General features: G+C 37.5%; 1 protein-coding gene across 2 annotated transcripts in view; it reads left to right on the top strand.

Annotated features, from left to right (window-relative positions):
- NRPB7 (DNA-directed RNA polymerase II) overlaps positions 1-6,529 on the top strand; it is a 32,329-nt gene extending 25,800 nt beyond the window's left edge. Inside the window, exons 6-7 of one of the 2 annotated variants that reach the window (XR_015688873.1) lie at positions 5,480-5,654; positions 6,081-6,529. Coding sequence is in view for 1 of the 2 variants with exons in the window: in XM_087668096.1 (XP_087524222.1) it covers positions 6,081-6,146 (66 nt within the window). In the remaining variant the exon portion in view is untranslated. The remainder of the gene's footprint in view (positions 1-5,479; positions 5,655-6,080) is intronic. The other variant, XM_087668096.1, reaches the window with a different exon arrangement.
- The last annotated feature ends 19,767 nt before the right edge of the window (positions 6,530-26,296 follow it).

The raw sequence follows: 26,296 nt of genomic DNA, 5'->3' as shown, positions 1-26,296 counted from the left end.
ACAGATGATACTCCTGCAGATCTTCTCACGAAGGGTCTTCCAACAGAGCGGTTTGCTCATTGTTGACAGATGATGGAAGTTGGATAGATATATGTATTTCAGCTTTGTGCATACCTAGACTTAGCTGATTCTTTTCTTTTCTTAAGGCACATTGCCTTTAGGTGGGAGGTTGTTGGGAATAAAGGCCCTCATGCCTTTTAATGTGCTGGAGTGTGAACACACGCTTAGCACTTGTACTTTCATATATATATATATCTATCTAAAAATCTAAAGTGATACACTCATCATTGTACCCACAAATCATGTTCACTCTCCTCGCTACTCTACTCTCTCTCACTCTTTGTCTTTCTGCTGCTAACAATCCTGTATGTCTCGATCCCCGCACCCTCCGTCTTAACATAATATCTCAAATTGCTTAATCTTGGAAAGCTACAAATCCTTTTTAGGCTTCTCCATCACTGAAGGCCTTGAGGAGATATTAGCCTAAAAAAACGAGGGCAACACACTATCTTCTTCACCTTTTTTTTTGAATGTAAAGCCAATGACAAATGCATAGTTCAAAGAACTCGTGCCTATCAAGGATGAGAAATTCTGAGAATTCATGCATATCAAACATCCCGCTATACTCCTATTTCTTTAAACTGTAAGCGTCAATTTGAGTCTACTGGTGAGTATGGCCACTTCTCCACTCAAGGAGAATATATTGCATTCAGGACGCCTAATGACCCATCTTCCTCATCACAATTAGACCCGGTGTTAGGACTAAGGACATACAACCCCTTAGAGTCATTGAAACAAAACTCTTCCTATTTTCTTTGTCTTGAATGCAAGATTCAAATCATGGCTACTTTGAATATGTTAATTTCAATAAATGAGACCCTAGAAGCAAATGTGTGTTTGCAAGTATACTTGAATTTATTCATTTTGTTTCATATGGGCAAGCAATCGATATTAATCAATCACAATTCCCTTTGGTCCCTCCCTCTTTTGCAAATTCTCTTTCTTTTGTATTTAACAATTGAGATTTAAATTCCACATTTGAATTAAGCACAATAGGATTGGGATCTTTTGTGCCTATTCTTAGCACTTTTTCTTTTTCAATTCCACAAGTGAATGCCACTATGCACCCTAGTTCACTGCTATTAGGCATCCCACTCTTCAATACCATACCTTTCACACATTCACAAGTGGGCACACATAAATGCCTCATACAAAGTAGTATGCTTGCCATTATAATATTTCCAATGTTTCCATCTTTGATGACTCAAATGGCAGGATTTTGCTAAGATAATGTGAGAGATGATTGTAGGATGAGACAGAGTGCTGGAGAGAGATAAATTAAGAGTTTCATCGCAAGAAAGGTTGAAAAATTGCTGCTGCCTTACTCAAACAACCATGGAAGTTGTTATCTACAACTTAGGACCAATAGAAAGGCTGCTGCCCTCTCTTGTATGTTGTCACCTACACCAAAAGGCCCTTGGGCTGTTGTCACCTATACTTGGAGGGCTGCAAACTGCTGTCACTTGCTGTAGGATTGATCCTTGATAATTGTAAATCACATTAGCAACATCTCCTTGCTCTCTAAGAGCCTCCTCTCTCACAGTGGTTGGAATAGATTTCGAAACCGGTCCCCAAAAACGTTTTTTCCACTTGCCCAAGTGGTAGTCTTCTACTCTCATTTTTCAGCATTATCTAGCTTAGTAATTAGTTTTCAGAATAATAACTTTGAAAATTAATTCAATAATTATTCTAGTGCTCAAAAAAGTAATTCCATCAGCCAGTAACAAAATGTCTTTCAAGCATCCATGAACAGTTATCAGTGATTAGACAAGCATTGATAACTTAATTAATGCCAATTCCCTAGCGTCACCACCGACATTAATTGATAATTAAATGTTTTAAGCCAAGTTTTGACCTAGTATCTATGAAGCATAACTTATTACAACTTTTGCCTTTGGCACCAAGTGATATCTTGGGGACTTGGGTCTCACATTGTGTAATAATTAACTTGCACCTCACATGTGCAAGACACATTTGCACATTTGATTTAACTTTTAATCAAATGCTAAGCAAAGCAATACAATTTCATGTCCTCATGATAGTTTGTACTCCATGCCCATTTCCAAGATAGGATGGCTAGTCCCTTGTGGAGCTTTTGTCCTCGCAAAATCATTAGACTAGTGCATCAAATCTAAAGGGGGAAGATTTAGATTTACCTTCAAGTTGTTGTTGGGCTCGATCTCGATACATAAGAATCAGGACGTAACTGCCCCTATAGGCTTGAATGCAGAAAATGCACACGGTTGAGAGAAAACAGGGGTAAATGCAGGCTGAATTGCGATTGAACAGGCTGGAAACATGTCATTTGTAGTTGCCAGCAACAGAGAAGGCCTGAACAACAATTACCAATAGTCTGGGGGTATCTAGAAGCTGGTGTTAACAGCAAACAGCAACATGCAACAATTCAAACTGAGATATCCTCCGTGAGGGTTGTGGACAGCATAGTTTAGGCACGAGGAATCTACAAATTGAGATGAAGGCCAAGTGGTGGACAGCCTGCCTATTTATAGATGGCTGGTTCCTCCCAAATTAGGGTTTGACTTATGGGACACAAACACTCTTTGGGAACATATTTCTTTTTGATGAAAGTTTGGTAATCTAATCAATCAAGCTTGTTTTGGGGCTATTTAATGTGGCTAATCAGCATATAATGCGTTTTTCAGCTCAACATCCTCTCTCAAGCCCAAAATTGAAACAAAAGGGACTTTACTAGCCCAAGCCCATATATTTTTCTTTTCTTTTACCCCAAGGTGTTCCACCTCAAAGCAACCAGGGCATTGGGCAAAGGGTGTACGTCGGCTGCCGAGTGACCTACCACTACTTATGGTCCTCCATATTGCATGTCGCTATGATGTACAAAGTGGCTGCATGATCTCCTTCTTGTCCACTAGGCCTTCATAAGCACGTTCATTTGTTTAATTGTTGTAGATTTGCTTCTCTATCTACATTTGTTTGTAGCTTACTAGTAAGATTCTAATCGATTCCTTCCTAATGTGTTTATCACAACATTCTTTTGTTTTGGTTGCAACTTCCGATAGCAATTTCACTTGATTATGCTAGCATTGTATGTCTTGTGTTGTAGAGCTTACAGGTAGAGAGCATTTCTGATTTGTGTCAGATGCATTTAATGCTGGCTGGCTGCATTTCAGGCCACATTTAATGCTGACCAACCCTACCCATTTATTTATATTTCTTCAGCCTGTTTATTGGCTGCTGCTATTCCATTGTTGATCATTGATCAAATATAAGCACACCTGCTTCTTGCTGGAGATAGGGAGACTGCAGCACTCTACTGGTTGCAGCCTGTGCATTTGTACACACTCTTGAGCCTTAGTATATGTATTCCATTTCCCAAGTATATTCTCTTTGAGTTCTTGTGTTCTTGTTATTTCGGGTTTGATCACATGTAGAATGCTCGAGAATCTGTGTTTTGCTGCTGTCTTGATCGAGGCAGGCCTGGATGGTAGTTTCCTCACCTGGGTGGTAGTTTTCAGTGTCAGGGCAGCCTGTTTTAACACTACTATACCTGTGTTTTGATTGTTCAAGCTTGCATTTTGTTTGTTCAGCCATTGTTTTCATCAGTGTTGACATTTTGATCTCTTTTGCAGTCATCTCACATTTTTTTTCATAGGCTTTAGCTTTTTCAGCGTGTTTGCATTTTGAGCTCGATCTCAACACACTCAGAGGTAGGATCAATTGTGTCGGTTGTTGTGCTTCAATCACTTCTCTTCACATTTGTTTCTTTCTTTGTGTGAATTGCCTTTATTTTTCTTGAGATGTCAAACTCTTGGTGTTTGGTTGTTCATCCAAAGTGCCTATTTCTCTCATTCCCTTTACTTTATCTTCTTTGCATCTCATCTAAATGGCTCCTCCATGCTGCAATATTTATGACAAGCTTAAAGGACATGACTATCTTACTTGGAGTGTCATTATGAAAGCTTGATTATGCAGAATCGACTTTGCTACATTGTTTCAGGATCTGCCTTGCTCTCTGAAAGCCCTCTTCTCTTCCAAGTTCCATCAGATTGCAGAATGGACTTTGCTACTTTGTTTCAGGATCTGCCTTGCTCTCTGAAAGCCCTCTTCTCTTCCAAGTTCCATCAGATTGGGATGAAGGTAAGTGTAAGGAAGCAATCCTCCTTTGGGACAATGTAGATGCTAAGGCATATTCAGCTCTCCTTCGATGTGTCTCAAAGGAAGTTCATTTAGCGGTTACCTCTTGCAAGACATCTCCAAAGGTGTGCAAGAAGCTTCAACTTATGTACAAGGCTCCATTGACCATGCGAGCTGTGACCCTCTACAGTCAATTGCAGACATTTTGGTTTGAGGCATTTGATATGATTGAATCATTTCTTCTATCAAATTTGCAACATATAGTCCACCCTTCTCAATGCTTGTCTTGTAGGGATTGCACTCTACAAGCTATCTTTAGAATTTGATGGTGTTGCCAATGCCTTGTGAGCCTAGAGATTGACAAAGCATGTTAGTTTTGATCATATGACCTTGATGCTACGTGAGCATGAGGTGACTTTATGTTTATAAGGGAGGTTTTTTTCTTGTCTTGGTAGCCACCCCTCGAGTTCTTTGGCTACTTTAGAGAGGGGTGACAAGGAGGAGAAGAAGATTCAGTGCTACCATTGTGGTAAGAAGGGGCATCTCCAAAAGGATTGCAAGACACTAGTGGCATTGTGGAAGGAGGAGAAGAAGGATAAGGACTCCTTTAACGAGCCATTCTTCTCAGATTGCGACACCGACTATGGCCAAGTGGCAAAGATGGTGTAGGCCTCTACAGCTTTGTAGACCTAGTGGTGCTATCATCCCTCACGAATCTCCAATGTTAGAGAGGGAGTGTGAGATGGTGGTGGTGGTGGTGGTTAGCCTCATTCATATGTAGGTGTGGTGAAGCGTGGCTTTCCACATACATTGACTCAATATGGCAGATTTAAATCTTGGAGAAGGTTTGCCTTTCAGGTTCATGATGGGGTGTTTGACAAAAGAGCAATCTTTGCTCCTAGTTTGTTCTTATGTGAGGGGACACTTCGGTAGTTTGGCAAAAGGCAGGAAATCCATGGTCATGACATGCATTATGCAGGGTGGGTTCGTGACATGCATCGAGATTCAGTTATTTCTACTTTTTATGGTTAGGGATTGGTATGACCTACATCAACACTAATGTCTTTTTGAGACCTTGGTGGTGGTTTGATCATCCACTGATTGGATATGCATGGTCCTATCTGATTGTCATTGTTGTATGTACTATGGTGGATCTTGACTATTTCATCATTCTAATTTTATTGTACTGATCACATGATCTAAGAGAGGGTGTTAACATTGTATGTATCCTAGTTTGTAGAGCTCATAGTTAGAGGGCATTTCGATTTGAGTCAGATGCATTTAATGTTGTCCGATTGTATTTCAGGTCACATTTAATGCTGGCCAACCTGCTCATTCATTTGTTTTCTTCAGCCTATTTATTGGCTGCTGCTCCTCCTTTGTTGATCTATGAGTGCGTTCTGTTTCCTGTGGGAGAGGGAGACTGCAGCATTGTGTTGGTTGCTGACAACCCATGCCTCTGTACACACTCTTGAGCCTTGGTATATGACTTTCGTTTCTCAAGTCTATTCTCAAAGCTTCCATTTCTTGAGTCTGTTCTCTTTGACTTAATGTGTTCTTGCTGTTCTTTTTCTGTTCTGTGTGTTTACAACAGTTCTATCAGCTCCATCTCTTTGCTTTTGTTGCTCCACACTTATCTGACCGTTTAAAGTGGTTGGCTCCAAATCTGTAACAAGCTTTCATAAGAATGCAACTTTCACATTGTATAGATGTTGAATGCATTTACTTGGACTGTTTGCATGCTTGTGTTCATGGCTCATTGCATTGTACATATTACTAGTTTTGATTACAAAGCTCTAAGCTATACATGCCTATGTTTCATCTGTGATGTGTACTTTTATGTGTTTTTATGTGGCCAAGAAATGGCAATCGACACAGTTTAATGTTGTTTATGTTGCTTTCTGCAGTTCTGTATTGGTACAATTAAAGATGATTTCTTGGGTCTCATTGGTGACCCGACGGCAGCTGGCTAGACACAAATAGTTTTGTACCAGCCCAATGAATGCAATTCTTCACACCCTAACCACAATATACACTTCCACCAGCATTGCAGCATTATTAACTGAAAATGGTCTCCAGGTATACATGTAATTGAGTTGGCTATTTAGTTGCCAATCCATTGCATGAACACAGGAATCTTGTGGGTGGATAGTTTAGGTGTTGTAGCTGCTTTTCCGTATGTGAGGTTGACACTAATGAGGAGTAAAAGACATAGTTATAGGTGAAGGCACTCGTCAACTTTCAGCTGTAAATTTATAGTCAACCGTCTCGTCATCTGAGGGTTGGACGAATACCAAATTTCGTTACAGTTTTTAATCATTTGAACAAGCTTTGACCAACTTGGGGCTGTTTAAGACATGGAAATTCCATCATCATCTAATTTTACTCTGAAACTTTTTTCCAATTGCATAAAGGGTCGAATGCCATTCAAACACTGGTTGGCGGATGAGGTGGGTTATAGCCTGGGTTATAGAATGTGAAGCGGATTTACATAGCAGAAAAATAACTGCTGTTTAGTCAGAAATTGGATTCTCTATTTCTTTCAAGAGATGGAAGAATTGCTCTGAAATGAGAGGTATGAAGGTGTTAATCATGATCTGGATTCCCTTCTCCCTTAAAACGTTTTTCAAAGTGCAAGGTTTCCAGTTCCAATATAACATAGAAGGTGAGGTATGAATTCAAGAGTTTTTGGAAGTGTCAAGCTTGCCTAGCAGCTGGCAGACTTCTCAATGAACTGCGGGCATTCATGTAGTTGTATAACAAACCCTCTCTCTCTCTGTTCATGCAGTTGGCAAGTAATTTGCATGCACACTTAATTGGTTTGTGCTAAGGTATCTATCCACCTTTGGCCATACCTTCTAATGCTCTACTAGGGATGACAAGTTGTAGCTTCTTGTTATCACTCCAAGATATTTCAAAGGGAGTGATGAGGCTTATATGACTGCTTTTTCTAAGAATAGTGTTGGATGAGTTTGTTATGGATGCAAAGCAATGGATCGTTACATAGGTACCCAAAGTAAAAGATGTTCTCTCATATTGATCGTGAGTGCATGGAACAAAAATATCCACTATAGTAGTGTTAGGAGTGTTGTAGAGTTCTTTCCATATAAGAACCATAGGGGTGTAGCCCTTCTTGCAAATTGCTAGTGGTGAATGCAAAACACAAGTTTGTGCATGCCTATGTAGAGCTTGTTTTGTTGACATAATTGACCAATGTAAATGTCCATAATCTTATGGAGAATAAGCTTGCACAGAATTTGCAATGGGCAACTAAACTTAATTGTTAATCCATCAAGGCATTGCTTGTAGTCTTAGTAGCTCACAGCAATCACAATTTACTTATGTGTCCTAGAGCTTGCTCAATATCAAGCATTGAGAAATGGTGTATATTGTTGTAGGTATAAAGAATCCATCTTGTCATGATTGATTTACATTGTGCATGCATGTGCGGGTGCTTGATGCATGTGCACCAATGGCTAGAGAATTATCACAAAGGGAACAATGTTGGCAAAAGTGAAGATTATCGTTAAAAAGTATGATTTGATTGCAAAAGAAAGGTTGGGGGCTGGGGTCTAGATCACAACAATTTAAAAGTACATCATCTAGAGCCACGAAAAAAGTTGCAATTAGATAATTTGAAAGGTTTGCATGATCATTTTAAAATTTATTAGAACACTTGCTAGTGAGAAGTATATGAGAAGGATTTAAGTCATAGGTATCATATGGGAAATGGTTAGTTATCCTAATTGCCAAACCCTATATCACATTTATTGTTTGCACTATTTTCAAAAAATAAAATTGCAATTTTCACATGAAGATGTTATCTTGTTTCTTCCTCAAGATTATTATGTTGGCGCTCATAGATTTGGTTGCTTGGGCCATCTACATTGAATCCTTTACAAGAGTTTATTTAAATTACCACCTTGAGGAAAGCTCCTTTTAAGCCAAAGAACTAGCAAGTGAGATTCAAACACAAACTAGTATCATTGGCAAGGCCACTTCAAGAAACCAAAAAGCCACAACCAAGGGAATGAGTGGCAAAAAGTGTGTGGATGCTCATAAAAAGAAGACACTACAACCACTCAATGCCAAAGTGCAATAGTTTGCAACAATTGCCACTCAATATGAGGAAGAACTTGTTTAAGAAATTATTACCATTAGCTTAGAAGTAGTGAATGGATGGTAAGAGTCCCATGCCAGTATTCAATCCAACAAGTTGGATCTTGAAGGCAAAAAACAAAAGAATTATCCAACATAGAAGAGCAATATCTCTTGGTAGTCATGTGTCTAGTCCACTAGTTGAAGATATTTGAAGGATCAACACCATGAAAGCCAAAATTGGAAATGAAACAATGATGGTCTTGTACCAATGCACAAACCAAGAAATTAGATCCTAATTGGGAAGTCATTGAAACATCAAACGCTTGGCAATGACAATCTAAGACTATTGTCATATTTGTATTGAAGATTGCTTGACAATTATATACTTCTAATCCATCCAAGGATCCGAGCAAGCAATCATCCATGACTCTACTAACACTACCAAATCCATAGCTACTACTTCCATATCAAGAGTGGAATCCAAACAATTGCAACTTTTAAAACCATAGCTAACTCACTCAACTCAATCAAGGAACAAGCTCCTAGTGCTTTAACAAGAATGGATACAAAATCCAAGTTAGAGATTGTAATTAACATAACAATGACAAGGATGTGCCCTAACATGCTTGAAACTCGAAATGGTCATGAATATTTCATGGAAATGGTAGAAGAAATGGGCAAAAAGAAAATCAACATGTAACCATGTGCCTCAAGGAAATTGATGACATGAAAATGACACTTGCTCGATTGTTTGCTTAGCAAACATTAGCATGTTGGCTAAAGAGCATGAAAAATTTCTAGTGGTGCTAGTGACAAGAGACAAGCGAAAACACATCTACAATTGTTGCACACTAATTGTGGAGGATCTCCACAACTCACAAATGCACAATGGGAAGTTTTTAGATTGATTCCCTCTTTCCATGCAGAGCACTACTAGAAGAGCCTAGATGAAGTATAAGAGCTAGGACAAAAAGTAAAAGGACGAAGCATATTTGAGTAGCAATCATCATCAACAACATGATTCTTTGCAAAACCTTGTCATCCACCATAGCTTCTACCATCCTTTGATTGGCTAAGGAAGCCGAATGCATACACCCCTTCACCACCATGAGCTACACATTGATAAAAGACAACTATTATTTCTTCAATAAAGTACACCACGCAAGCCCTAATATTCTATGTCTACAATGCATGCTACAATACACTATCTTTGATAGTGAGGTTCAATAAACTGGCATTGGCACTCACTTAAGAGGGAAAATATATTAACCTAATCCCAGCTAGAAATAGTAAGAATAGATCAAGGAGGGGCTTAGAAAATAGCCAAGTAATTTTGGAGATATTTAGGGCCTCAACATTTCTTTATATCGTATCTCTACTCATTTTGTATATTTGAGACTAGTTCAATACAATTTAGTGTCAACTGTAAAATATGCATAGGATGCACAAAACAATTATTATAATATTGGAGTGCTAGGTTTCCTCATGCAAATGCATAAATGTATGGGTAAAATAAAATGCTTTGTGTGTTAAAAAATGTTCCATAAAGCTAAATAGGAAAATCCCATGCATGCATTGCAATGCCCCACAAAGATTGGGTAGTGTAAGTGGGTAAGAGAGGTTGGGGGTGCCCACCCAAGAGGAAAATATATGTAAATAATGTATGAAAGTTAATAGAGAGCTCATTTTTGTGTGTGAAAAATTTGAGTCTCTTCTTCTCAATCTCTTTCTTTTTGCTTGCTTCACCATAGCTTGAGGGATGAAGAAGGGAGACTGAAAGAGGGAGTGAGTGAGAGACTCAAGGAGGTGAATGTACTGATCATTATCACTCTTCTTATTCTTCTTTCCATCTTGGTGAGAGCATGAGTGTTAGGGGGAGAGTGAGAGAGACTATGAGTGAGGGATCGATGGGGAGAAGCTCCCTTCGTCATCCATTTCTTCTTCTTCTTCTTCTTGGAAATGGAGCAGTGGAGATAAAAGGATTGAGGAAGGAGTGGTGGTGGAATTAGAGGAGCCACATTTGGATCATGGATCTTATTGAAAGATTGTATGGGTGGATTGGACTACAATCAGTATGGAAGGTTATGGTAATGCTCACTACAATTGTTCTTGAATCTTCCTACTTCATTTTCTTTCATGGGATTGAGTATAAAGAGAGAGGGTAACCCCTCTTCATGGGTTATCTTCCATTCATACTAGCTTTGTGCAGTCATGTGCATAGGTGGTTACCCTATGAGTCCTCTCATCCCATGGTCCTTTCGTGAGAACATCACATGTCCTTGATAAACTACCTTCGTCAAGGCACTTGACTTGTTGGATTCCAACCTTGGTGCACTCATGGGATACACATGGTATCCAGAAGTGACTAGCCCTGCAAGAGAAACGATGTGTAAAGTAAGTGATCATGAAACCATAGGGAAAAGACAATAGATGAATCAGAGTCACATTTATTGTGCATCCTATGTATTCAAGGAAGTGATGCATAGTCCCCACCATAAGAATTCCTCTTGTATTCGAGGAAGTGATGCATAGTCCCCACCAGAAGAATTCCTCTTGTATTGGTAGACCACCTCCCAACATGCCTGCTCATAGTGTGATTCCCTCCCACAACTCCTTGACCTTATTGATTAGGGATGGAGATGAACATCCATATTCTTGACCTTATCACATCCAAAAGACACCACTCTTCTCAAGCAACTCCTCACTACTCAAGCTTAGAATCTGCATCATGTAAGCATGCATAACCCATCTCTTTAACTACAATGAAGGTCTAAAAACAAGTCCCAATAGGGATTGAGATCTACTTAGACCACCAAATCTTTTCGAAGGTGAGGTGAAAGGGTTTGAAGAACTCAATGGAGGCCGCACAGTGCCTCAATGGGTACCCAAGGCCTTATTGCACACATAAGGGTATTATAAGGGTTGCGAGACCCCTAGCTCCCTAAACAATCAAAGCCCAAGTAGTTACACCATCGAGAGCCATTGCACCGCTCTATACAAGCTACTACAAGCAATCAAAAATGTAAATCATCATAGTAGTGGACTTGTGCCACTACTCTTTGTATGAGAAAACATCAGGAGAAATAAGAAAAATTGAACCTAGTTTTACCAAAACCCACAAAAAAGTCCAACCACTTAACGGTCCTTCAAAACACCACACCTAATGATAGTTCTAGGCCTACTATGGTTTATAAATCAAAGCACATTGTTTTGAATTGTTATGTTTCTCATGAGGCGCCAACTAAAACAAATCACAAAAGCTTAGGCAACAAAACCTCACTACTTGACACTAGTATGATTGCACCAAGACTACCCCAGGTATTAAGAAGGAAACAACGATGCACCTCAAAGCTTGGCTAATTTATCTTCCACGGATAAGCTTGATGTGTCTCACATGTTGGAGCTGCAAGGAGAATATAGATTGTGCACAAAGAGAGAGAGAGAGAGAGAGAGAGAGAGAGAGAGAGAGAGAGAGAGAGAGAGAGAGAGAGAGAGAGAGAGAGAGAGTTGCGGTGCATCTAATAGCTCTCTTGTGAGCAGTACCTTATTGTCTTATCACTCAAAAAATAAAAAAAGAGTGTGAGTATATATATAGTTTGGATTAATATGAGAGTAAGATAGGCAACCGGCCACATTGGCCTTTACCTTATCAACCTCCCACTTAAAGGCCAATGTTCCTTTAAGGGAGATAAAAGAATAAGTGAATGTGTGAGGTAAGTATGTGTAAGTTACTCTCACCCAATGCCCATCAATTCCTTGCAATGTTCAAACTTTTCAGAGGGCATGAGAAAGTTTGTAGGGTTATCATTAGTATGAACTTTGACAAGCCCAATTCACTTGTCCTCAAGCATCTGGTGAATGAAGTGATACCTCACTTCCATGTGCTTGGTTTTCACATGAAACCTAGGATTCTTCACCAACATGATTGCACTCTGACTATCATTGTGCAACAATGGCATATCTCCATCAATGATCAAGTTTCCCATTAGATGAGTGAGCCATATGGCTCCTTTGCATGCCTCTGTAGCTATGACATACTCTGCTTCAGTGGTGGTAGATAACACCACACATTTCTGCACATGAGACATCCATGAGATTGCATCCCATACAATGTAAAAACATATCATCTGGTTGATCTTCTATTGTCAATATTCTCTACATAGTCCATATTTGTCTACCCAAGTACACCACTACTACTACTTCCAAAGCATATGCACATATCTTTTGTATCATTCAAATACTTCAAGATGCCTTTCATTGCTTCCCAATGCTTCTTGCTAGGATTTGACATGTACTTGCACACTAATTCTATTACAAAAGCAATATCCAAGCGAGTGGCAATTGTAGCATACATGAGATTGCCCACACATGATGGATATGAAACCTTGGCCATTTCAGCCCTCTCCTCATCAGATTTGGGACAATTATCAGCACTAAGTTTCACATATGGAAGGCAATAGAGTACTAATTACCTTCCCCCCCTCCATATTGAACTGTTACGACACTTTGGTGACATAATCCTTTAGGAAAGGTAGAGCAATATCTTTGTTCCATCCTTGATTATACGCATGCAAAGAATGTGATTTGCATGTGCCAAATCCTTCATTTTGAAAGCTTATGTTAACCTTTTGTTCAGGGCATCATTTTTTTCCTAGCTATCAACATACTATCAATATAAAGGATCAACACTATCAAGTTGCCATCTTTAGCCTGTCAGTGTTGTAGCCATGAGATCGCATAAAGGCAATGTTGTATCTCACTTCTCTTGTAGTCACGAGACTTCATAAAGGCATTAAACTTATTGTAACATTTTTGTCGAGCATGCTTTCATACATAAATACTCCTTTTTAGCTTATGGACAAGCTTTTCTTTGCCGTGTTCCACAAAACTCTCTAGTTGCTGCATGTAAATCTCATAATGAAGATCATTGCGAAAAAATGCTATCTTAATATCCAATTATATAAGGTCAATGTCATCAGTCACACTAAGGCAAGCATAGTGTAAAGAGTATTAATTTTTTCAATGGGTGAGAACACCTCATCCAAAGTCAATACATTTTTACTGCTTAAAATCTTTTGCTACTAACCTTGCCTTGTACTTTGGTTTAGCATCACATTGTAACCTTTAACTTATAGATCCACTTAAATGGCAAATCATTTTTTTACTTTACCATCAAAATTCCTGATGTCATATAGTTTTCTATCCATTATAGATGATGAAGCCACAACAACTAAATGTCAAGTGATAACAACTAAAAAATTAACAAACTACACCATGAAATTGGTAGAGTTTTTACAATACCTACTCACGATGATTGGAATTGAGAGAAGATAGAAAATGAACCATTGCTTAATAATAATGCATGTATTACTTTCCAAAAATTGTGAAAATCAATGCATATAGTTAGAATATTGTATTTGTGTACAATACTTCCTCACAAATATAACAGCATAGCACCCAATTGTTTAGGAGCACATTAAAGGATTGATCTCCTTGAAATCACCGCAACACATCAAAGAACAATGTTCTTGCTCATTCACGAGAAAATATGCATAGAAAGTGACAATATATGTAGCTCAATAATTATTACAGTATATATATCAAAGTTTGTACTCTAATAACACTTGTTGCAAAAAATAACAACTAACAACAACTCCAAAATTGTGAAATTCGTAATTTGCAACCTATGTTCAACAACTTGAATGTTGAATTTTTTTTCTTTCTAAGAGTCTATCACTAAGTTACTAATGTCCACTAAGTTATATATAATGCCCCTATAGAACTGTAAATCTTGACTTGTTTTCTAGGTTTTGAAGAGCATGTGCAAAATAGAAGAAAAAGAAGAAACATCATGTGCATCAGTGACATATCAAAATTGGAGCAAAAAATAGTTCCAAATTGAAAATTGGAACAGATTAAGCCCATATGGAATTATCTTGAGAATTTATTGATCTCTTCATGCCCGTTGAATCTTGTTCAAAATAGATATTTTGAATATTTCTATTGGTGGTATTATGCTGGAGACTTCCATTGACTCTAATACCAGTTCAAGCTACAAAGGAGGAGAGAGAGAGAGAGAGAGAGAGAGAGAGAGAGAGAGAGAGAGAGAGAATCCCAATCTCCCTTCACGACTAGTGACCATAGGCCCCTAGCTCCGACCACTTTAAAATAGAAATGCAATTGCCATTGTATTTACAAACTGGCTAAGGAAATGGCACAACAAATGAAACATTCCACGATGGAATACTTCTATAGATGGACTCAACCTTCGGTACTTTTGCTAAACCATTTAGCTATGATTGATTTGGGCCTAGTAGATAATGACGGTCTCACTTGTCTCCTAGTGGCATCCCACTTGAAAAGAGTAAGAATACTTGTAGTGCAAGAGTATTCCCATCCACCTAGGAGAAACTTTCATGTGAGCTCCCCAAAAAATAATTGCAAATGTGCTGAATATTTTCGATTTATGCACACGCCACCAAACTCATGGATGAATCCAAAGCTAAGAAAGTTAAGAAACAACACAACTCTTAAAGGTGTTTTTCTATAGAATCATTACATGTTGTGGTATGACATTGCCACTATGGGTAGCCATCTCATAACCACGATTGATTAACATTTGTGTAGTTAGTTTGTTACAATGCGATCCCATATATTGTGAAACTATGTCTCTAGGTCATTTATCAAATGATGCAAACTTAACTTACCCAAGGAGTTGCTATATCACTTCCTAAATAAAATCCCAACCAAAGAGAAGTTACAAATGTTACCAGTTGCTTTAACAGCCCTTAATTTCTCAATGATATCATCTCTTACTTATGCGTATTAATTCAACCCTATGATCTAGATACCCTTATTGAGCTTACCTTGACTTTAACGACTGGTGGCTTCCTAAAACAAATATTGTACATAAATAAACAATTGTAGTATATAGATATCAATAAAACATTATTTTCCATATTCTTTAAACCAACCAAAAACTTAAAAAACATGCACATACTTTCATGAACTCCTCCAAGCCTAGAAGCTTGAAGTCTTTTTCTATATGGGGAGGAAAGCTAAAGGCTATTTGGCATCCTCCACATCCTCCATATATCAAGTCTTCCACTATCTATATGGAGTAAATTTATTTTGGTAACTTGGTAAAGAGGTAAAAAGGAGGTAAGTAGATCAGATCTAATTTTTATTGTTAGGAAATTCTAATGGGGACTTTTTTCTATTATCTTGTAGATGGTAGCTCACAAAACCCTTCTTCTAAGGCCCACACCACTACTAATGTTTATTAGAGATCCCCTCAACAAAGATAAGATAGTGTTCTCCATGCAGCAATGAGAAGAATTTAACATGGAAGTATGAAGAAAATTTTTTGGTAACTTGGTAAAGAGGTAAAAATGAGGTAAGTAAGTTAGATTTAATTTTTCATGTTATCTTGTAAATGGCAACTCAAAAAACCCCTATACTCAAGCCCACATTATTGTCAATGCTTATCGGAGATCCCCTCAACAAAGACAAGATATTGTTCTCCACACAACAATGATAAGAATTGAATATGGAAGTGATCATTTGGGGAGTAAGTCCTCTTTGATTTCAAATAGTAACCAACCTTGAGAGCAATACTGACAAGAACCAAACCACCAAGGAGCTCATATGCTATTGTTGATGAGTCAATTATGTCAAGGTCATAGAAACTCAAATTCACTTTATGATGTGAAAGTCTTATTAAGAATTATGATTTGGACACCAAAACTTGTAGGTTCATCTACTCACTAAAATTTAGACAATGCTATGAAGTCAAGGAAGCAAAAATAGAGTTTACATGAAAGCTGATAGAAGAGACCCTAGGGTCAAAGGAACATTGAAGTATGCCAAAACATAGTGACACACTAGGTGTCAAAAAGATGGGACTAACCAGTACTAAACAATGGAGGAGTCCTATTGAAGGTAGTTCTAGAAGAGGATTTAAGGTATCACGTTCATGCCATTGAAGAAGATTGAGGTATCATTTTCATTTGACTATATTGTTAAGAGCTTTAAAAGTGTTACTCTTTTTTATATATTTGCTACAAGTTTTTCTCTTGTTTTTCTTTCTTTCTTACTATTACTCTTGCTCTCTTTATGTGTTTTCATGCTTTATTGGAAGCCACGTATTAAATTGATTGGAAGAAGCAAGAAAGTTGTGAATGTAATTGGATTGTTGACTCTAAGGGTTTTAGAGGTTTTGAATTACTATAGGTGTCTCTCTTTATTCTTTCTTTTCTTACTATTACTCTTGCTCTTTTTATGTATTTGTATGTTTTATTAGAAGAGGCTTACCATATCTATTGTATTGGAAGAATCAAGAAAGTTATGAAGGCGATTCCATTGCTAATGGTAAGGGTTTTAGCTGTCTTTCATTGTTACATGCCTTTATCTTCTTTCTTTCTTACTACCGCTCTTGTGCTTTTATATATTTGTATGTTCTATTGGAAAAAAAACTTGGTGTGCCAATTGGATTGGAAGGAGCAAGAAATTATTAAGGAAATTTCAATGCTAAGATAATTTATATTTTTGTTTGCACTTGCATTAGTTTAATAAGTCACTCATAACCATATATTTGCATGTTGTAGGTCTCCCACTCTCTTTTGTTTGATAACTTCATAGGACTATTGAGGCAAAGTAAGAACACAGTGAGCTATTGTTTAAATTTCAAGAAGGCTACATAATGGAAGCAATGGTAAAATCTTGGGCAAAAAAGACATCACATTCTACTTGGTAAAGTATGATTTTCTATCACTTTATCTCACAAGAACATTTTCCATGGTCTCGATTAGTTTCTTTTCTTATGCAAAACATTTTGTTAAGATATGGAACATACTTTGTTGATAATTTTGGACCATTGTTAATATACATAAGGGATGGAGAAGTTCCACTACCAAGCAAGAACATTCTACTTTAGAACTACAAGATGTGGTGCTAGACAAAGAAAAGCAAAATTGCTTTGTGAAATACTCAACAACTTTTATAGAAAATAACTTAGACACATAAAATCAATTGACTGTACACAACAAATTGAAGAAACCACACAGGTTATAAATCTAACTCAATATAAAGCTTTGCATTAGTATAATGACTTTGTACAAGACGTATGATTCTAATCACATTATTTTGTAGAGAGGTCACTCAAGGAGCCTTTTGTACTGACAATCAAGATTGTACAATCCATGTGATTTGATTCTTTTGTATTGCTTAGAGGTCAATAAAAAAGCTTTCTTCTTTTGTTACTTTTTACTTCCCCATCTTTCTTTTTGTCTTTGAGCAAGAATCAACTCCTCTTATTTTGCATGAGGTATCTTTGCCTTTTGTAGCCTTGCAAGGGGGGGTTCTTTTGAGGACTAGGTACCAAGGCATAAGTGTCATAGTAGAAGAAATATCCACTTCTTTAACTTTGTATATTGGAGCATAGCCAAAAGACTTTATTGTAGCATACTTTTCAATCAATATGATTTTACCTCTATTTGTAGGTACATGGGAATACCCTAAATATCTAGACAAGGTCTTGAGAATGAATATTGGCACTATTGGCTTGTGGAAATACTTTGTGTGGTAAATCTTCATAATGCTTGGATTAAGCTTGGGAAGGTAATGCATAAGGATAAAATCCCACCCAAATCTGGTTCTTATGCCATCGAAACTAGCTAGTAAGCCATCAACATCATAAAATACTTGTTAAAAAGTGACAAATGAGTAATTTTTGGATCCTTGTGAGTTTTTGGATATCATTAAGAAATAAAAAACCCTACCCAAAATGGTAAAGAAGGGGAGATTTTCCAAAGTGAGGGACTAAATAGACATTGATATGTCTTCATGCTCCTCTTCAAGTAGATTACCAATTTTCATGTTGACTATGTCAAGCTCCTTTGACATAGAATCCCTTTCCTTAATAGGCAGGAGCTCCTCCATATCCATGTTAGCATCCTCAACATTTGTTATTTTCTTGTGCAAGTGGAAAAAGTCTAGTAAATCTTTGTTGGGTTTGTTCGCTCTTCTTGATAACCTAAGAAGCTCAGAAACCTAGAGTAGAATTCAAATAGCTCATAACTCTTTTTGTGGAATAGGCAATGCAATGTTTTCTTGTAACCTCTAGGAAGTTGTTGGAGTCTTTTCTCAAAAACTCTCATTTGATTGTACTTCCTTCCCTCATATGGGTAGTGTATGAAGATCTTGGAATCTTCAATAACCATTTATGACTCCATCAAGTCATTAAAGATGTTGAACTCGTCTTCCACAAGATATATGTTGGATATCATGCAATATTTTGTATTGAAGGGAGAATTGGCACTCTCAAAATGGAGTATGCACAGCTTTATAAATGAAGGCGAATAGCTTTTGTGCTAGTGGGGACTCATCTCCTACTTCTTCTCCAACATAGATGTCCTACCTAATGTTATGATTTAAAGGCTTTGCAAACAAGGACTGCTCTTGTCTCCTCCTCCAATCTCCAAACTTTCCTAATAAGCTAGAATCTTCTCTCCAATGTTTATGTCTTTAGGCTCTACAACATCAAGAACCCTGATCTTCTCTTGGTTGGTCTCCATTTGCATTGAAAAAAGAATGATAGAGGAACTTTAAGAAACATTGCAGTAAGAACACACAATCATTTAAACAATTCTATGACAATAGTTCATTATCATTTTCATCATTATCAAACCAAAATACCAACATCCACACTTTTTCTCATGATTTTCTTACATGAGAAGATCTAGAAGAAGAGTTATAGACATACTCTAAAGGGAGTTTTTAGAAAATGGGGCTGTAGTCTACAAAGTCTTTAAAGATTGTGCTTTTGATGATCTAGAAGAAGAGTCATGGACATACTCGAAGGGGAGTTTTTAGAAAATGGGATTGTACTCTAAAGAGTCTTTAAAGATTATAATTTTGATGATGTAAGAGAAGAGTATTGGAAGAGTCATGGACATACTCTAAAGGGAGTCATGAGAAGATCTAGAAGAAGAGTCATGGATATGCTATATCTTGAAGAATAAACCAGGTAGACATGAGATCTTTTAATTTCTTAAGATTTATATATTCTCTCTCATGCCATGCTTTGACTAGAGGATCATGTCACTCACACAAGAAGATCATGGTTGTAATAACTCAAAAACGAGGGTGACAACATGATTGAAATAACTCGAACCCTATGGTGTGCAGGTGCCCCTTCCAGTGACCTTAGATGCCATTCCTGCACACTAAGGGTCCATGTAGGAAAGAATATGAGAGAGAGAGAGAGAGAGAGAGAGAGAGAGAGAGAGAGAGAGAGAGAGAGAGAGAGAGAGAGAGAGAGAGAGAGAGAGAGAGAGAGAGAGAGAGAGAGAGAGAGAGAGAGAGAGAGAGAGAGAGAGAGATATATATATATATATATATATATATATATATATATATATATGTATATATTTATGATTTACTTAGGTGAGCATTTTCAGCTCTTGCTTGCCACACTCGTCTTTGCAAATAGAGCTTTAATGAGATTAGGGCTACAATGTCCTTCATTATAGGACCTCTGTCTATTTGTCTGTCTCTCTCTAATGAAGTGGTATTTTGGGTATCGAGAAAATGGAGTAGGTATGGAGCAAGTACAACACCCCTTTTGTAATTGCAAGCCAACCCCATAGGTTTGCCTAGATAGTGAAGTCTTGTACATCTAACACAATGTAGGTGAATCCATTAGGTAGTTTATTTTTGTGGCCCCCTCCTCTATTATTTCAACAAGTGCATCTAAAGATGGCTAGAAAAATAGAGGATTGTAAATTCATAAACCATGTGTGCTACCTAAGGCAAGAAAGTGTCACCTATACTTAGTCATATCTATTGTGAGATGTATGCAAATCCACTTCAACTACAACCAATTCCTTCCATATAAGCATCAATAACACACAAAGTTGCATATTCACAACATGTTATGCATTGAAATTCCCAATAGTGGAAAATCTCCTAGACCAAAGAATTCTCACGATATCCCCCTACAATGGTCTATCTAGTGAGTCTATGACTATATTGTAATATATATATCTTGAAGTCTATGAGTACTTACACTAATCCAGACAAGGAGCATAATATGCTTGAAATAGCCCAGACCATATGATGTGTGTGGATCCATTTCAACAATGACCTCAAATTTCATCCATGATTGGTGTTGCTACTACAGTGCAAAAGTAGCAACAAAAGGTGACCTTTAAGGCCGACTCCATGATTGGTGTTGTTACTAGAGTGCACAAGGAGCAAGGCTTGGAGATAGAGAGTCCAAAATTAAAAGGGGTTGTAAAATATAAATCCAAGGATGTAGATCCTAACATAGAGCTACCTGTGTCAGATTCTCCTCAACACTCTTCTGATAATCCGTTATTACTTGTGCCCTTGACAGACCCTAAGATTCAGGTGGGGGTAGCTCCCTTTCTAGAAAGATTGGTTCCTCCAATGGAAGGGAGCAAAGAGAAAGTAGAAGTAGTGAACAAGACCTATGATCTTTGGGCAGCATTAAGGATGTATTTTTGACAATTAACCGTGGAAAATTGATTGAAATAACACCTACATGCCAAAGGAAACTTTATCATAAACTAGTTCGGCTTAGAAGGAAAAGGATTGAGACTAACACTTCTAAGGTAAGCACAAACGCACCTAAAAGGAAAGCAACTAAAGTGGTAAAAATAGTCTATCTATTTGTGGATCCAGGAGCTCTAGTTTATTGATACCACTATTAATGGCCATTTGTTGAATGAAGTAAAATTGGATGGTGGTTCAGTAATAAATTTCATGATAGAACAAAGTACCATTGCCACAATGGGTGAAGCAACTCTATTATCACAGTAACCCTATGCCTATCATTGTCGAGGAAAAGGCCTATCAGAGTAATCTTATGCCTATCAATGTCTTATTAGCTTGTGCTTACTAGTGCACATGTTTTTAGACTATAATAATTGATACCTTGTAGTGCATGTCTATTTACTAATGGTGTGAACATGTCATTAAAAATGTAGTTGGAACACATAACACAATCTCGCCCCTCCTCAAACCAAACAACTCATATGCTTACACGCACGCACGCGCGCGCATGCATGCACACGCACACGCACACACTCACGCACGCACACGCACACGCACACGCACACGCACACGCACACGCACACGCACACGCACACACACACACACACACACACACACACAATATGACAAAAGTTTGCAAGAAAATATTGAGATTATGTTGCTTATAGTTGCTATGCATAAAAATAGGTGTAAAAATTAGTAGATGCAAAGTCATCTTTGGAGCATATCTTTTCACATTATAGCCTTACATATATTCTTCATTCTTGAATACTAGAAGATAAAATATTTCAAATGAGGCACAATGTAGTTGTTAGTAGCAAAATGAACTGATTTCATTCATCCATTACCCTATATTGTTAGGTCATTGCATAGTCCTCCAACTAGGCAAATCCATCCGATGCAGTTAATGTACTCTTCTTGAAAGAGAAAACATGTCTTTGAGGTCAATATAATATTATTGTCCCTAATCTTGATCAAAGGCCATGACAAGTATTTAAAGTATTGATCATAATATGGATGTCTTGATGATATGATATCATGTGTGCTTTTTTGAAGGAAATAAAATGTGGTTTTGAACTTAATTTCGAAACCATATCTAAAAGATAAATGTATGCTACATCAAAATGAAACATTAGTAACATATGAATAAATTTCAAAACCATATATCTACCATATGGTTTCGAACCTAATTTCAAACCTGTATAACTACTTAAAGTTCTCTAGCTTCTCATGTAGTTTTTAGAACAACTCAAATGGCAAGACTTAGCACCACGAGTAAATGAGAAGGTCATGGTGTGTACCTTTTCCCTTGGTTACTCAAGATTAATAGGACTTTAAGGTGGCCTAGTTGATTGTCACACTCAATAGGCCTCAAAACATTGGCCTGTTCAAGATTGTTGTCCCTCTCCATTGCACTAATATGTAATCTCCTTAGTTGCATTTTATTAGTGGCCCAAATCCACCCTCTGTGTGTTAAAGAAGCACAAAATTGATGTTGATGGGATCTTTCTAGCAACCTTATTTTGACATTGTATATATGCAACATGATGTGATTTTGATGTTTACCATGTGCACCAATGCCAACAAATTGTGCACTCATTATAGGTGTCCTATCATGTATTGAGAATATTTAATTTATAATATGTAGGCTACGTAATGGTTAGCTTGGGATGTAGTTGTGCAAAACTAATCTATGCTGATGAGATGTGATTTGTTTGCACGGAGAGCACCCATGACAAGGCATGATTAATGTATGCTTTAGGCCACACGTACTATTGATTGTCTTGCTTCTTATTTTAGGTATATGGTAGTTTATGACAAGAGCTATTGACATTCATATGTGTTGTTGGTAAAGAGATTATGTGACCTTGCATGAATGGGCACTAATATATTAGTCACACAAGTCTCTTTCCCCAATACTTAAACGATGATGATGGTATTCTTTACTTAGTTTTGGATGGTGTGGTAACATGCTATGTTTATGCCCTTGAATTATGTATGTTTTGTACCATAGCCAAGTTTAAGTGCTTGTATAATTAGTGGAAAGATAATCTTTTGAAATGCACGAGTGAAAGGAGGCATAAGCCATGGAAAGATGCTTTTATCATCTTTAAATAGACCCATCCTTCACAAGCATGTGAATGAGGATTACATAATGATAAAAGTTAAAATGTTAAAGAGACTTATAAGGCTAATAATAAAAACTACATGATGAATATGCCTAGCTTTGGCATAATTCTTGGTAGCCATATTTGGTAGTTTTGATTAAAAAAATTGGGCTAGATTAAATTAGCAAGTATGTGGGGAGTGAGGGTATCACAATTGTGTATGAGCTAGATAATAAACATGATGGACATGTAGATTAGTCTATGACCTCCTTGACCATGCTAACGTAGCTTGCAGGGCTAGGAAGTAAAGGGAAATAGTAATTGAGTAGTAATCTGTACCACTAATAGAGAGAAGCAGCTTGAAGAGAGGAGAGACGACATGAGAGAAGTAATACTATTGTGTTGGAGCAAGGCTTTCATTTCTTCCTCCTTTCCGTACAATACCTTAATGGAGATTGAGATTTTCCTATTTCTCTTTTCTCTCACATTTGGAGTAAACAAGATGAGCAATTGGGTTTCCTTCTTTCATTTCTATTTTATCTAAACATGGGGAGTTTCCTTTAAAGATTTTGATGAAGAGTTCATGGAGTGTTGATGGTAGAAGGGGTGAGTAAGAGAAAGAGAGTTGAACTAACATCAAATCAAACAATCCAAACTGCTACTACAAGACCAAATGTAGGAGGAATTCGATAGCTATGATGTGCTCAAGGTGAAGCTTTTCAAACTTCTCAAATATTAGAGGCATGCTTGCTTGATTTTCTCTTGGAAGCTATATAAGCTTGAACTATGGTTTTATGAATTGTTTTTTCTTCACTTTATACCCTATACTTATGGGCAACCATAGAAACCTTGTTCTAGGTTTTTTAAGCAAGAAGAATATGGATGAGAGGCTAATCTTCTATTTGATTAGAAACCTCTAAAAGACGCTTGTTTTGACTAACTTGTATGCTAAAATGATGCTAATTTTTCCTCTTAAAATTGTCTCTATGAGGGTATTTTTGCAAGCGAGACCTAGTTCTCTCTCTGTCTCTATCTCTGTCTTTATCTCTGTCTATGTCTCTGTCTATGTCTCTGTCTCTGTCTCTGTCTCTGTCTCTGTCTCTGTCTGTCTCTGTCTTTGTCTGTCTGTCTGTCTGTCTATCTGTCTGTCTGTCTCTAGGCTAATGGGGTTGCACACTAGTAGCAGAGGATTTTCATGATGGGATAGAGGGCACAACTTTTGTAGAAAGCCTCATGGTGGATCAATAGTGGAGGAGCTGTATAATGGAGCAAGGGGCATAACTTTTGCAAAAGTGTGGCTTCCTTGTAAGCCCGCATGTACTTGGTCATGGGCAAAGCAAACAAGTTTGTTGAGGGTAGCATGTGGGCTTCACATTAGCAATTCACAGCATTGGTCTAGGGTTGGCAGCTCGACACTACTATCATAGCTCATGTCACAACTCCATATCTGTCATAAGATGTTGCTAGTGTCATGCCGAATATTGTCCACTGTGAAAAACTTCAAAGCATCATGTGTTGAGTTAATTTCCCATTGTGAGTTAAGTTCATGTTGCTTGAGATAAAGATCCAATGACCTTAGAGAAGTGATTCATAATAAAGCTTCTAGGTCTATTGAGTAGTATCCACCATTAAAATTTTGCATTGCTACTCAATGGTTCATGAAAGAATAAGGATTACGTGTTTGTTTGACCTTGAAGTTGTGAATGTGTCAAAGGGAAGGAATGGAAATTTTGGGCCACATGGAGCTCCTCCATCTTAACTTGAGCAACATTATTATCAGCATCATCAAATGCTACCAACAACCAAGAAAGTTGTTAGCTAGTATAAGTACTATGATTGATACCCTATCTCTACCCTTTAGTACATGATCTTACGTAAGAATCCTTGCTTTGCCCGTATGAGTCCATGTATTGTTTTGGAATCCAAGGAATGGAAACCTTAAGCATGAGAGCTTCTTCAAAAAGTTGACCATTATTCATGTGTTTGTTTTGTGAGAGAGAGAGAGAGAGAGAGAGAGAGAGAGAGAGAGAGAGAGAGAGAGAGAGACTCTCAAGCCACATAATCTTAGTTGTTTCTTTCCTCCTCCATACTCAAGGAGGAAACATTACATGCTTGTGTGTAAACCTTAGCTACTATTTCTGCGTAAACCCAGATTTAAGGTATAAGTTTTAGACAAGGTTGTGGAAGAAGAAAGAAAATGGAAAATACTAGATTTGTTTGCACTAGTAGGTTCTATGTGAGCTAACTTGAGTGAGTGACCAAGAGTCAAAGCTCTCTTGAAAGAGTATGCTAGATGAGGTCTATGTGATTAGATGGAAAAAATGCAACCTTTATTGATCTATCCTTTGGGTTAGATAGAGTAGTTATGCTGGCAACTCGAGGCACAATGCATTGAGTTATGGGATGTGAGAGTCACTAGGAATCCCTATTTTGAGGTATGGGGGCCATGGAAGCAGCCCTTGGTTGGGCCCCTAGCACAATGATAAATGAAATATTTCGTTTAATTTTTCATGGAGGATTATGGAAGGTTTATAATATGGTTGGATATGCTGACCAGACTACCTTCCCAGGCTATAAAAGGAAGATCCCTCTAAAGCCATCATCAATCTATCTTTCAACTGGTCAAAGTTCTTCTAGCTACCCTTAAGCTCTTTCCCTATCATTTGTCTAGATCAACATCTAAGCTTCACAATGGAAGTGCATGGGTAGATAGAGTCATCTTTATATTAGTTTGTTTGAAATTAGAGTAGTTTTTGTTCTTCTCATATTTGCTATGTGTTCTTTACTCCTTGCTCAGATTCTATCCACTGTGACGTGTCATTTCTACATGGTATCAGAGAGAGGCTCTAAGAAGTGAAGAGTACATGAGAGGCAAGTGCTTCAATATCAAAGAGGAGAAATGTCACGTGTTGTATTAAGTAATAGTACTAGCACATCAAGTATTGCTATTTATATACAAATAATTCAAAGACTGACAACCCATTAAATTCAAGTATTATCATTCCTCCAAATATAGATATTCTATGAGCTTGGAAATGAAGGAACATAGATGCATTGTGTGCCTTAGTTACAAGTTGTTTTGACAACATTTTGACCTTGATTCAACATACAACCAAGGCATCAGAGGCTTAGGACATACTAAGGAATCAATACAAAATGTGAAATCAAACAAGGATTCAGAACTTGAAGAATGAACTAGCAGTAGAGAAGTTTGTTGCTGAAGAAGAGACAATTGAAGCATTCATCTTTCGAATCAAGAATCTACGTGACCAGATGGCTAACACTTGGATAAAAAGACTAATAAGGGGCTAGCTTGGAAGTGTCTTTGGATTTGTCCA

Source organism: Lygodium microphyllum, chromosome 26 (assembly GCF_053477565.2).
Source record: "Lygodium microphyllum isolate KBCC chromosome 26, Lygodium_microphyllum_v1.1.10, whole genome shotgun sequence".
In the NCBI taxonomy this organism is placed as follows: domain Eukaryota; kingdom Viridiplantae; phylum Streptophyta; class Polypodiopsida; order Schizaeales; family Lygodiaceae; genus Lygodium; species Lygodium microphyllum.
This window is presented reverse-complemented; position numbering and strand designations above follow the sequence as displayed.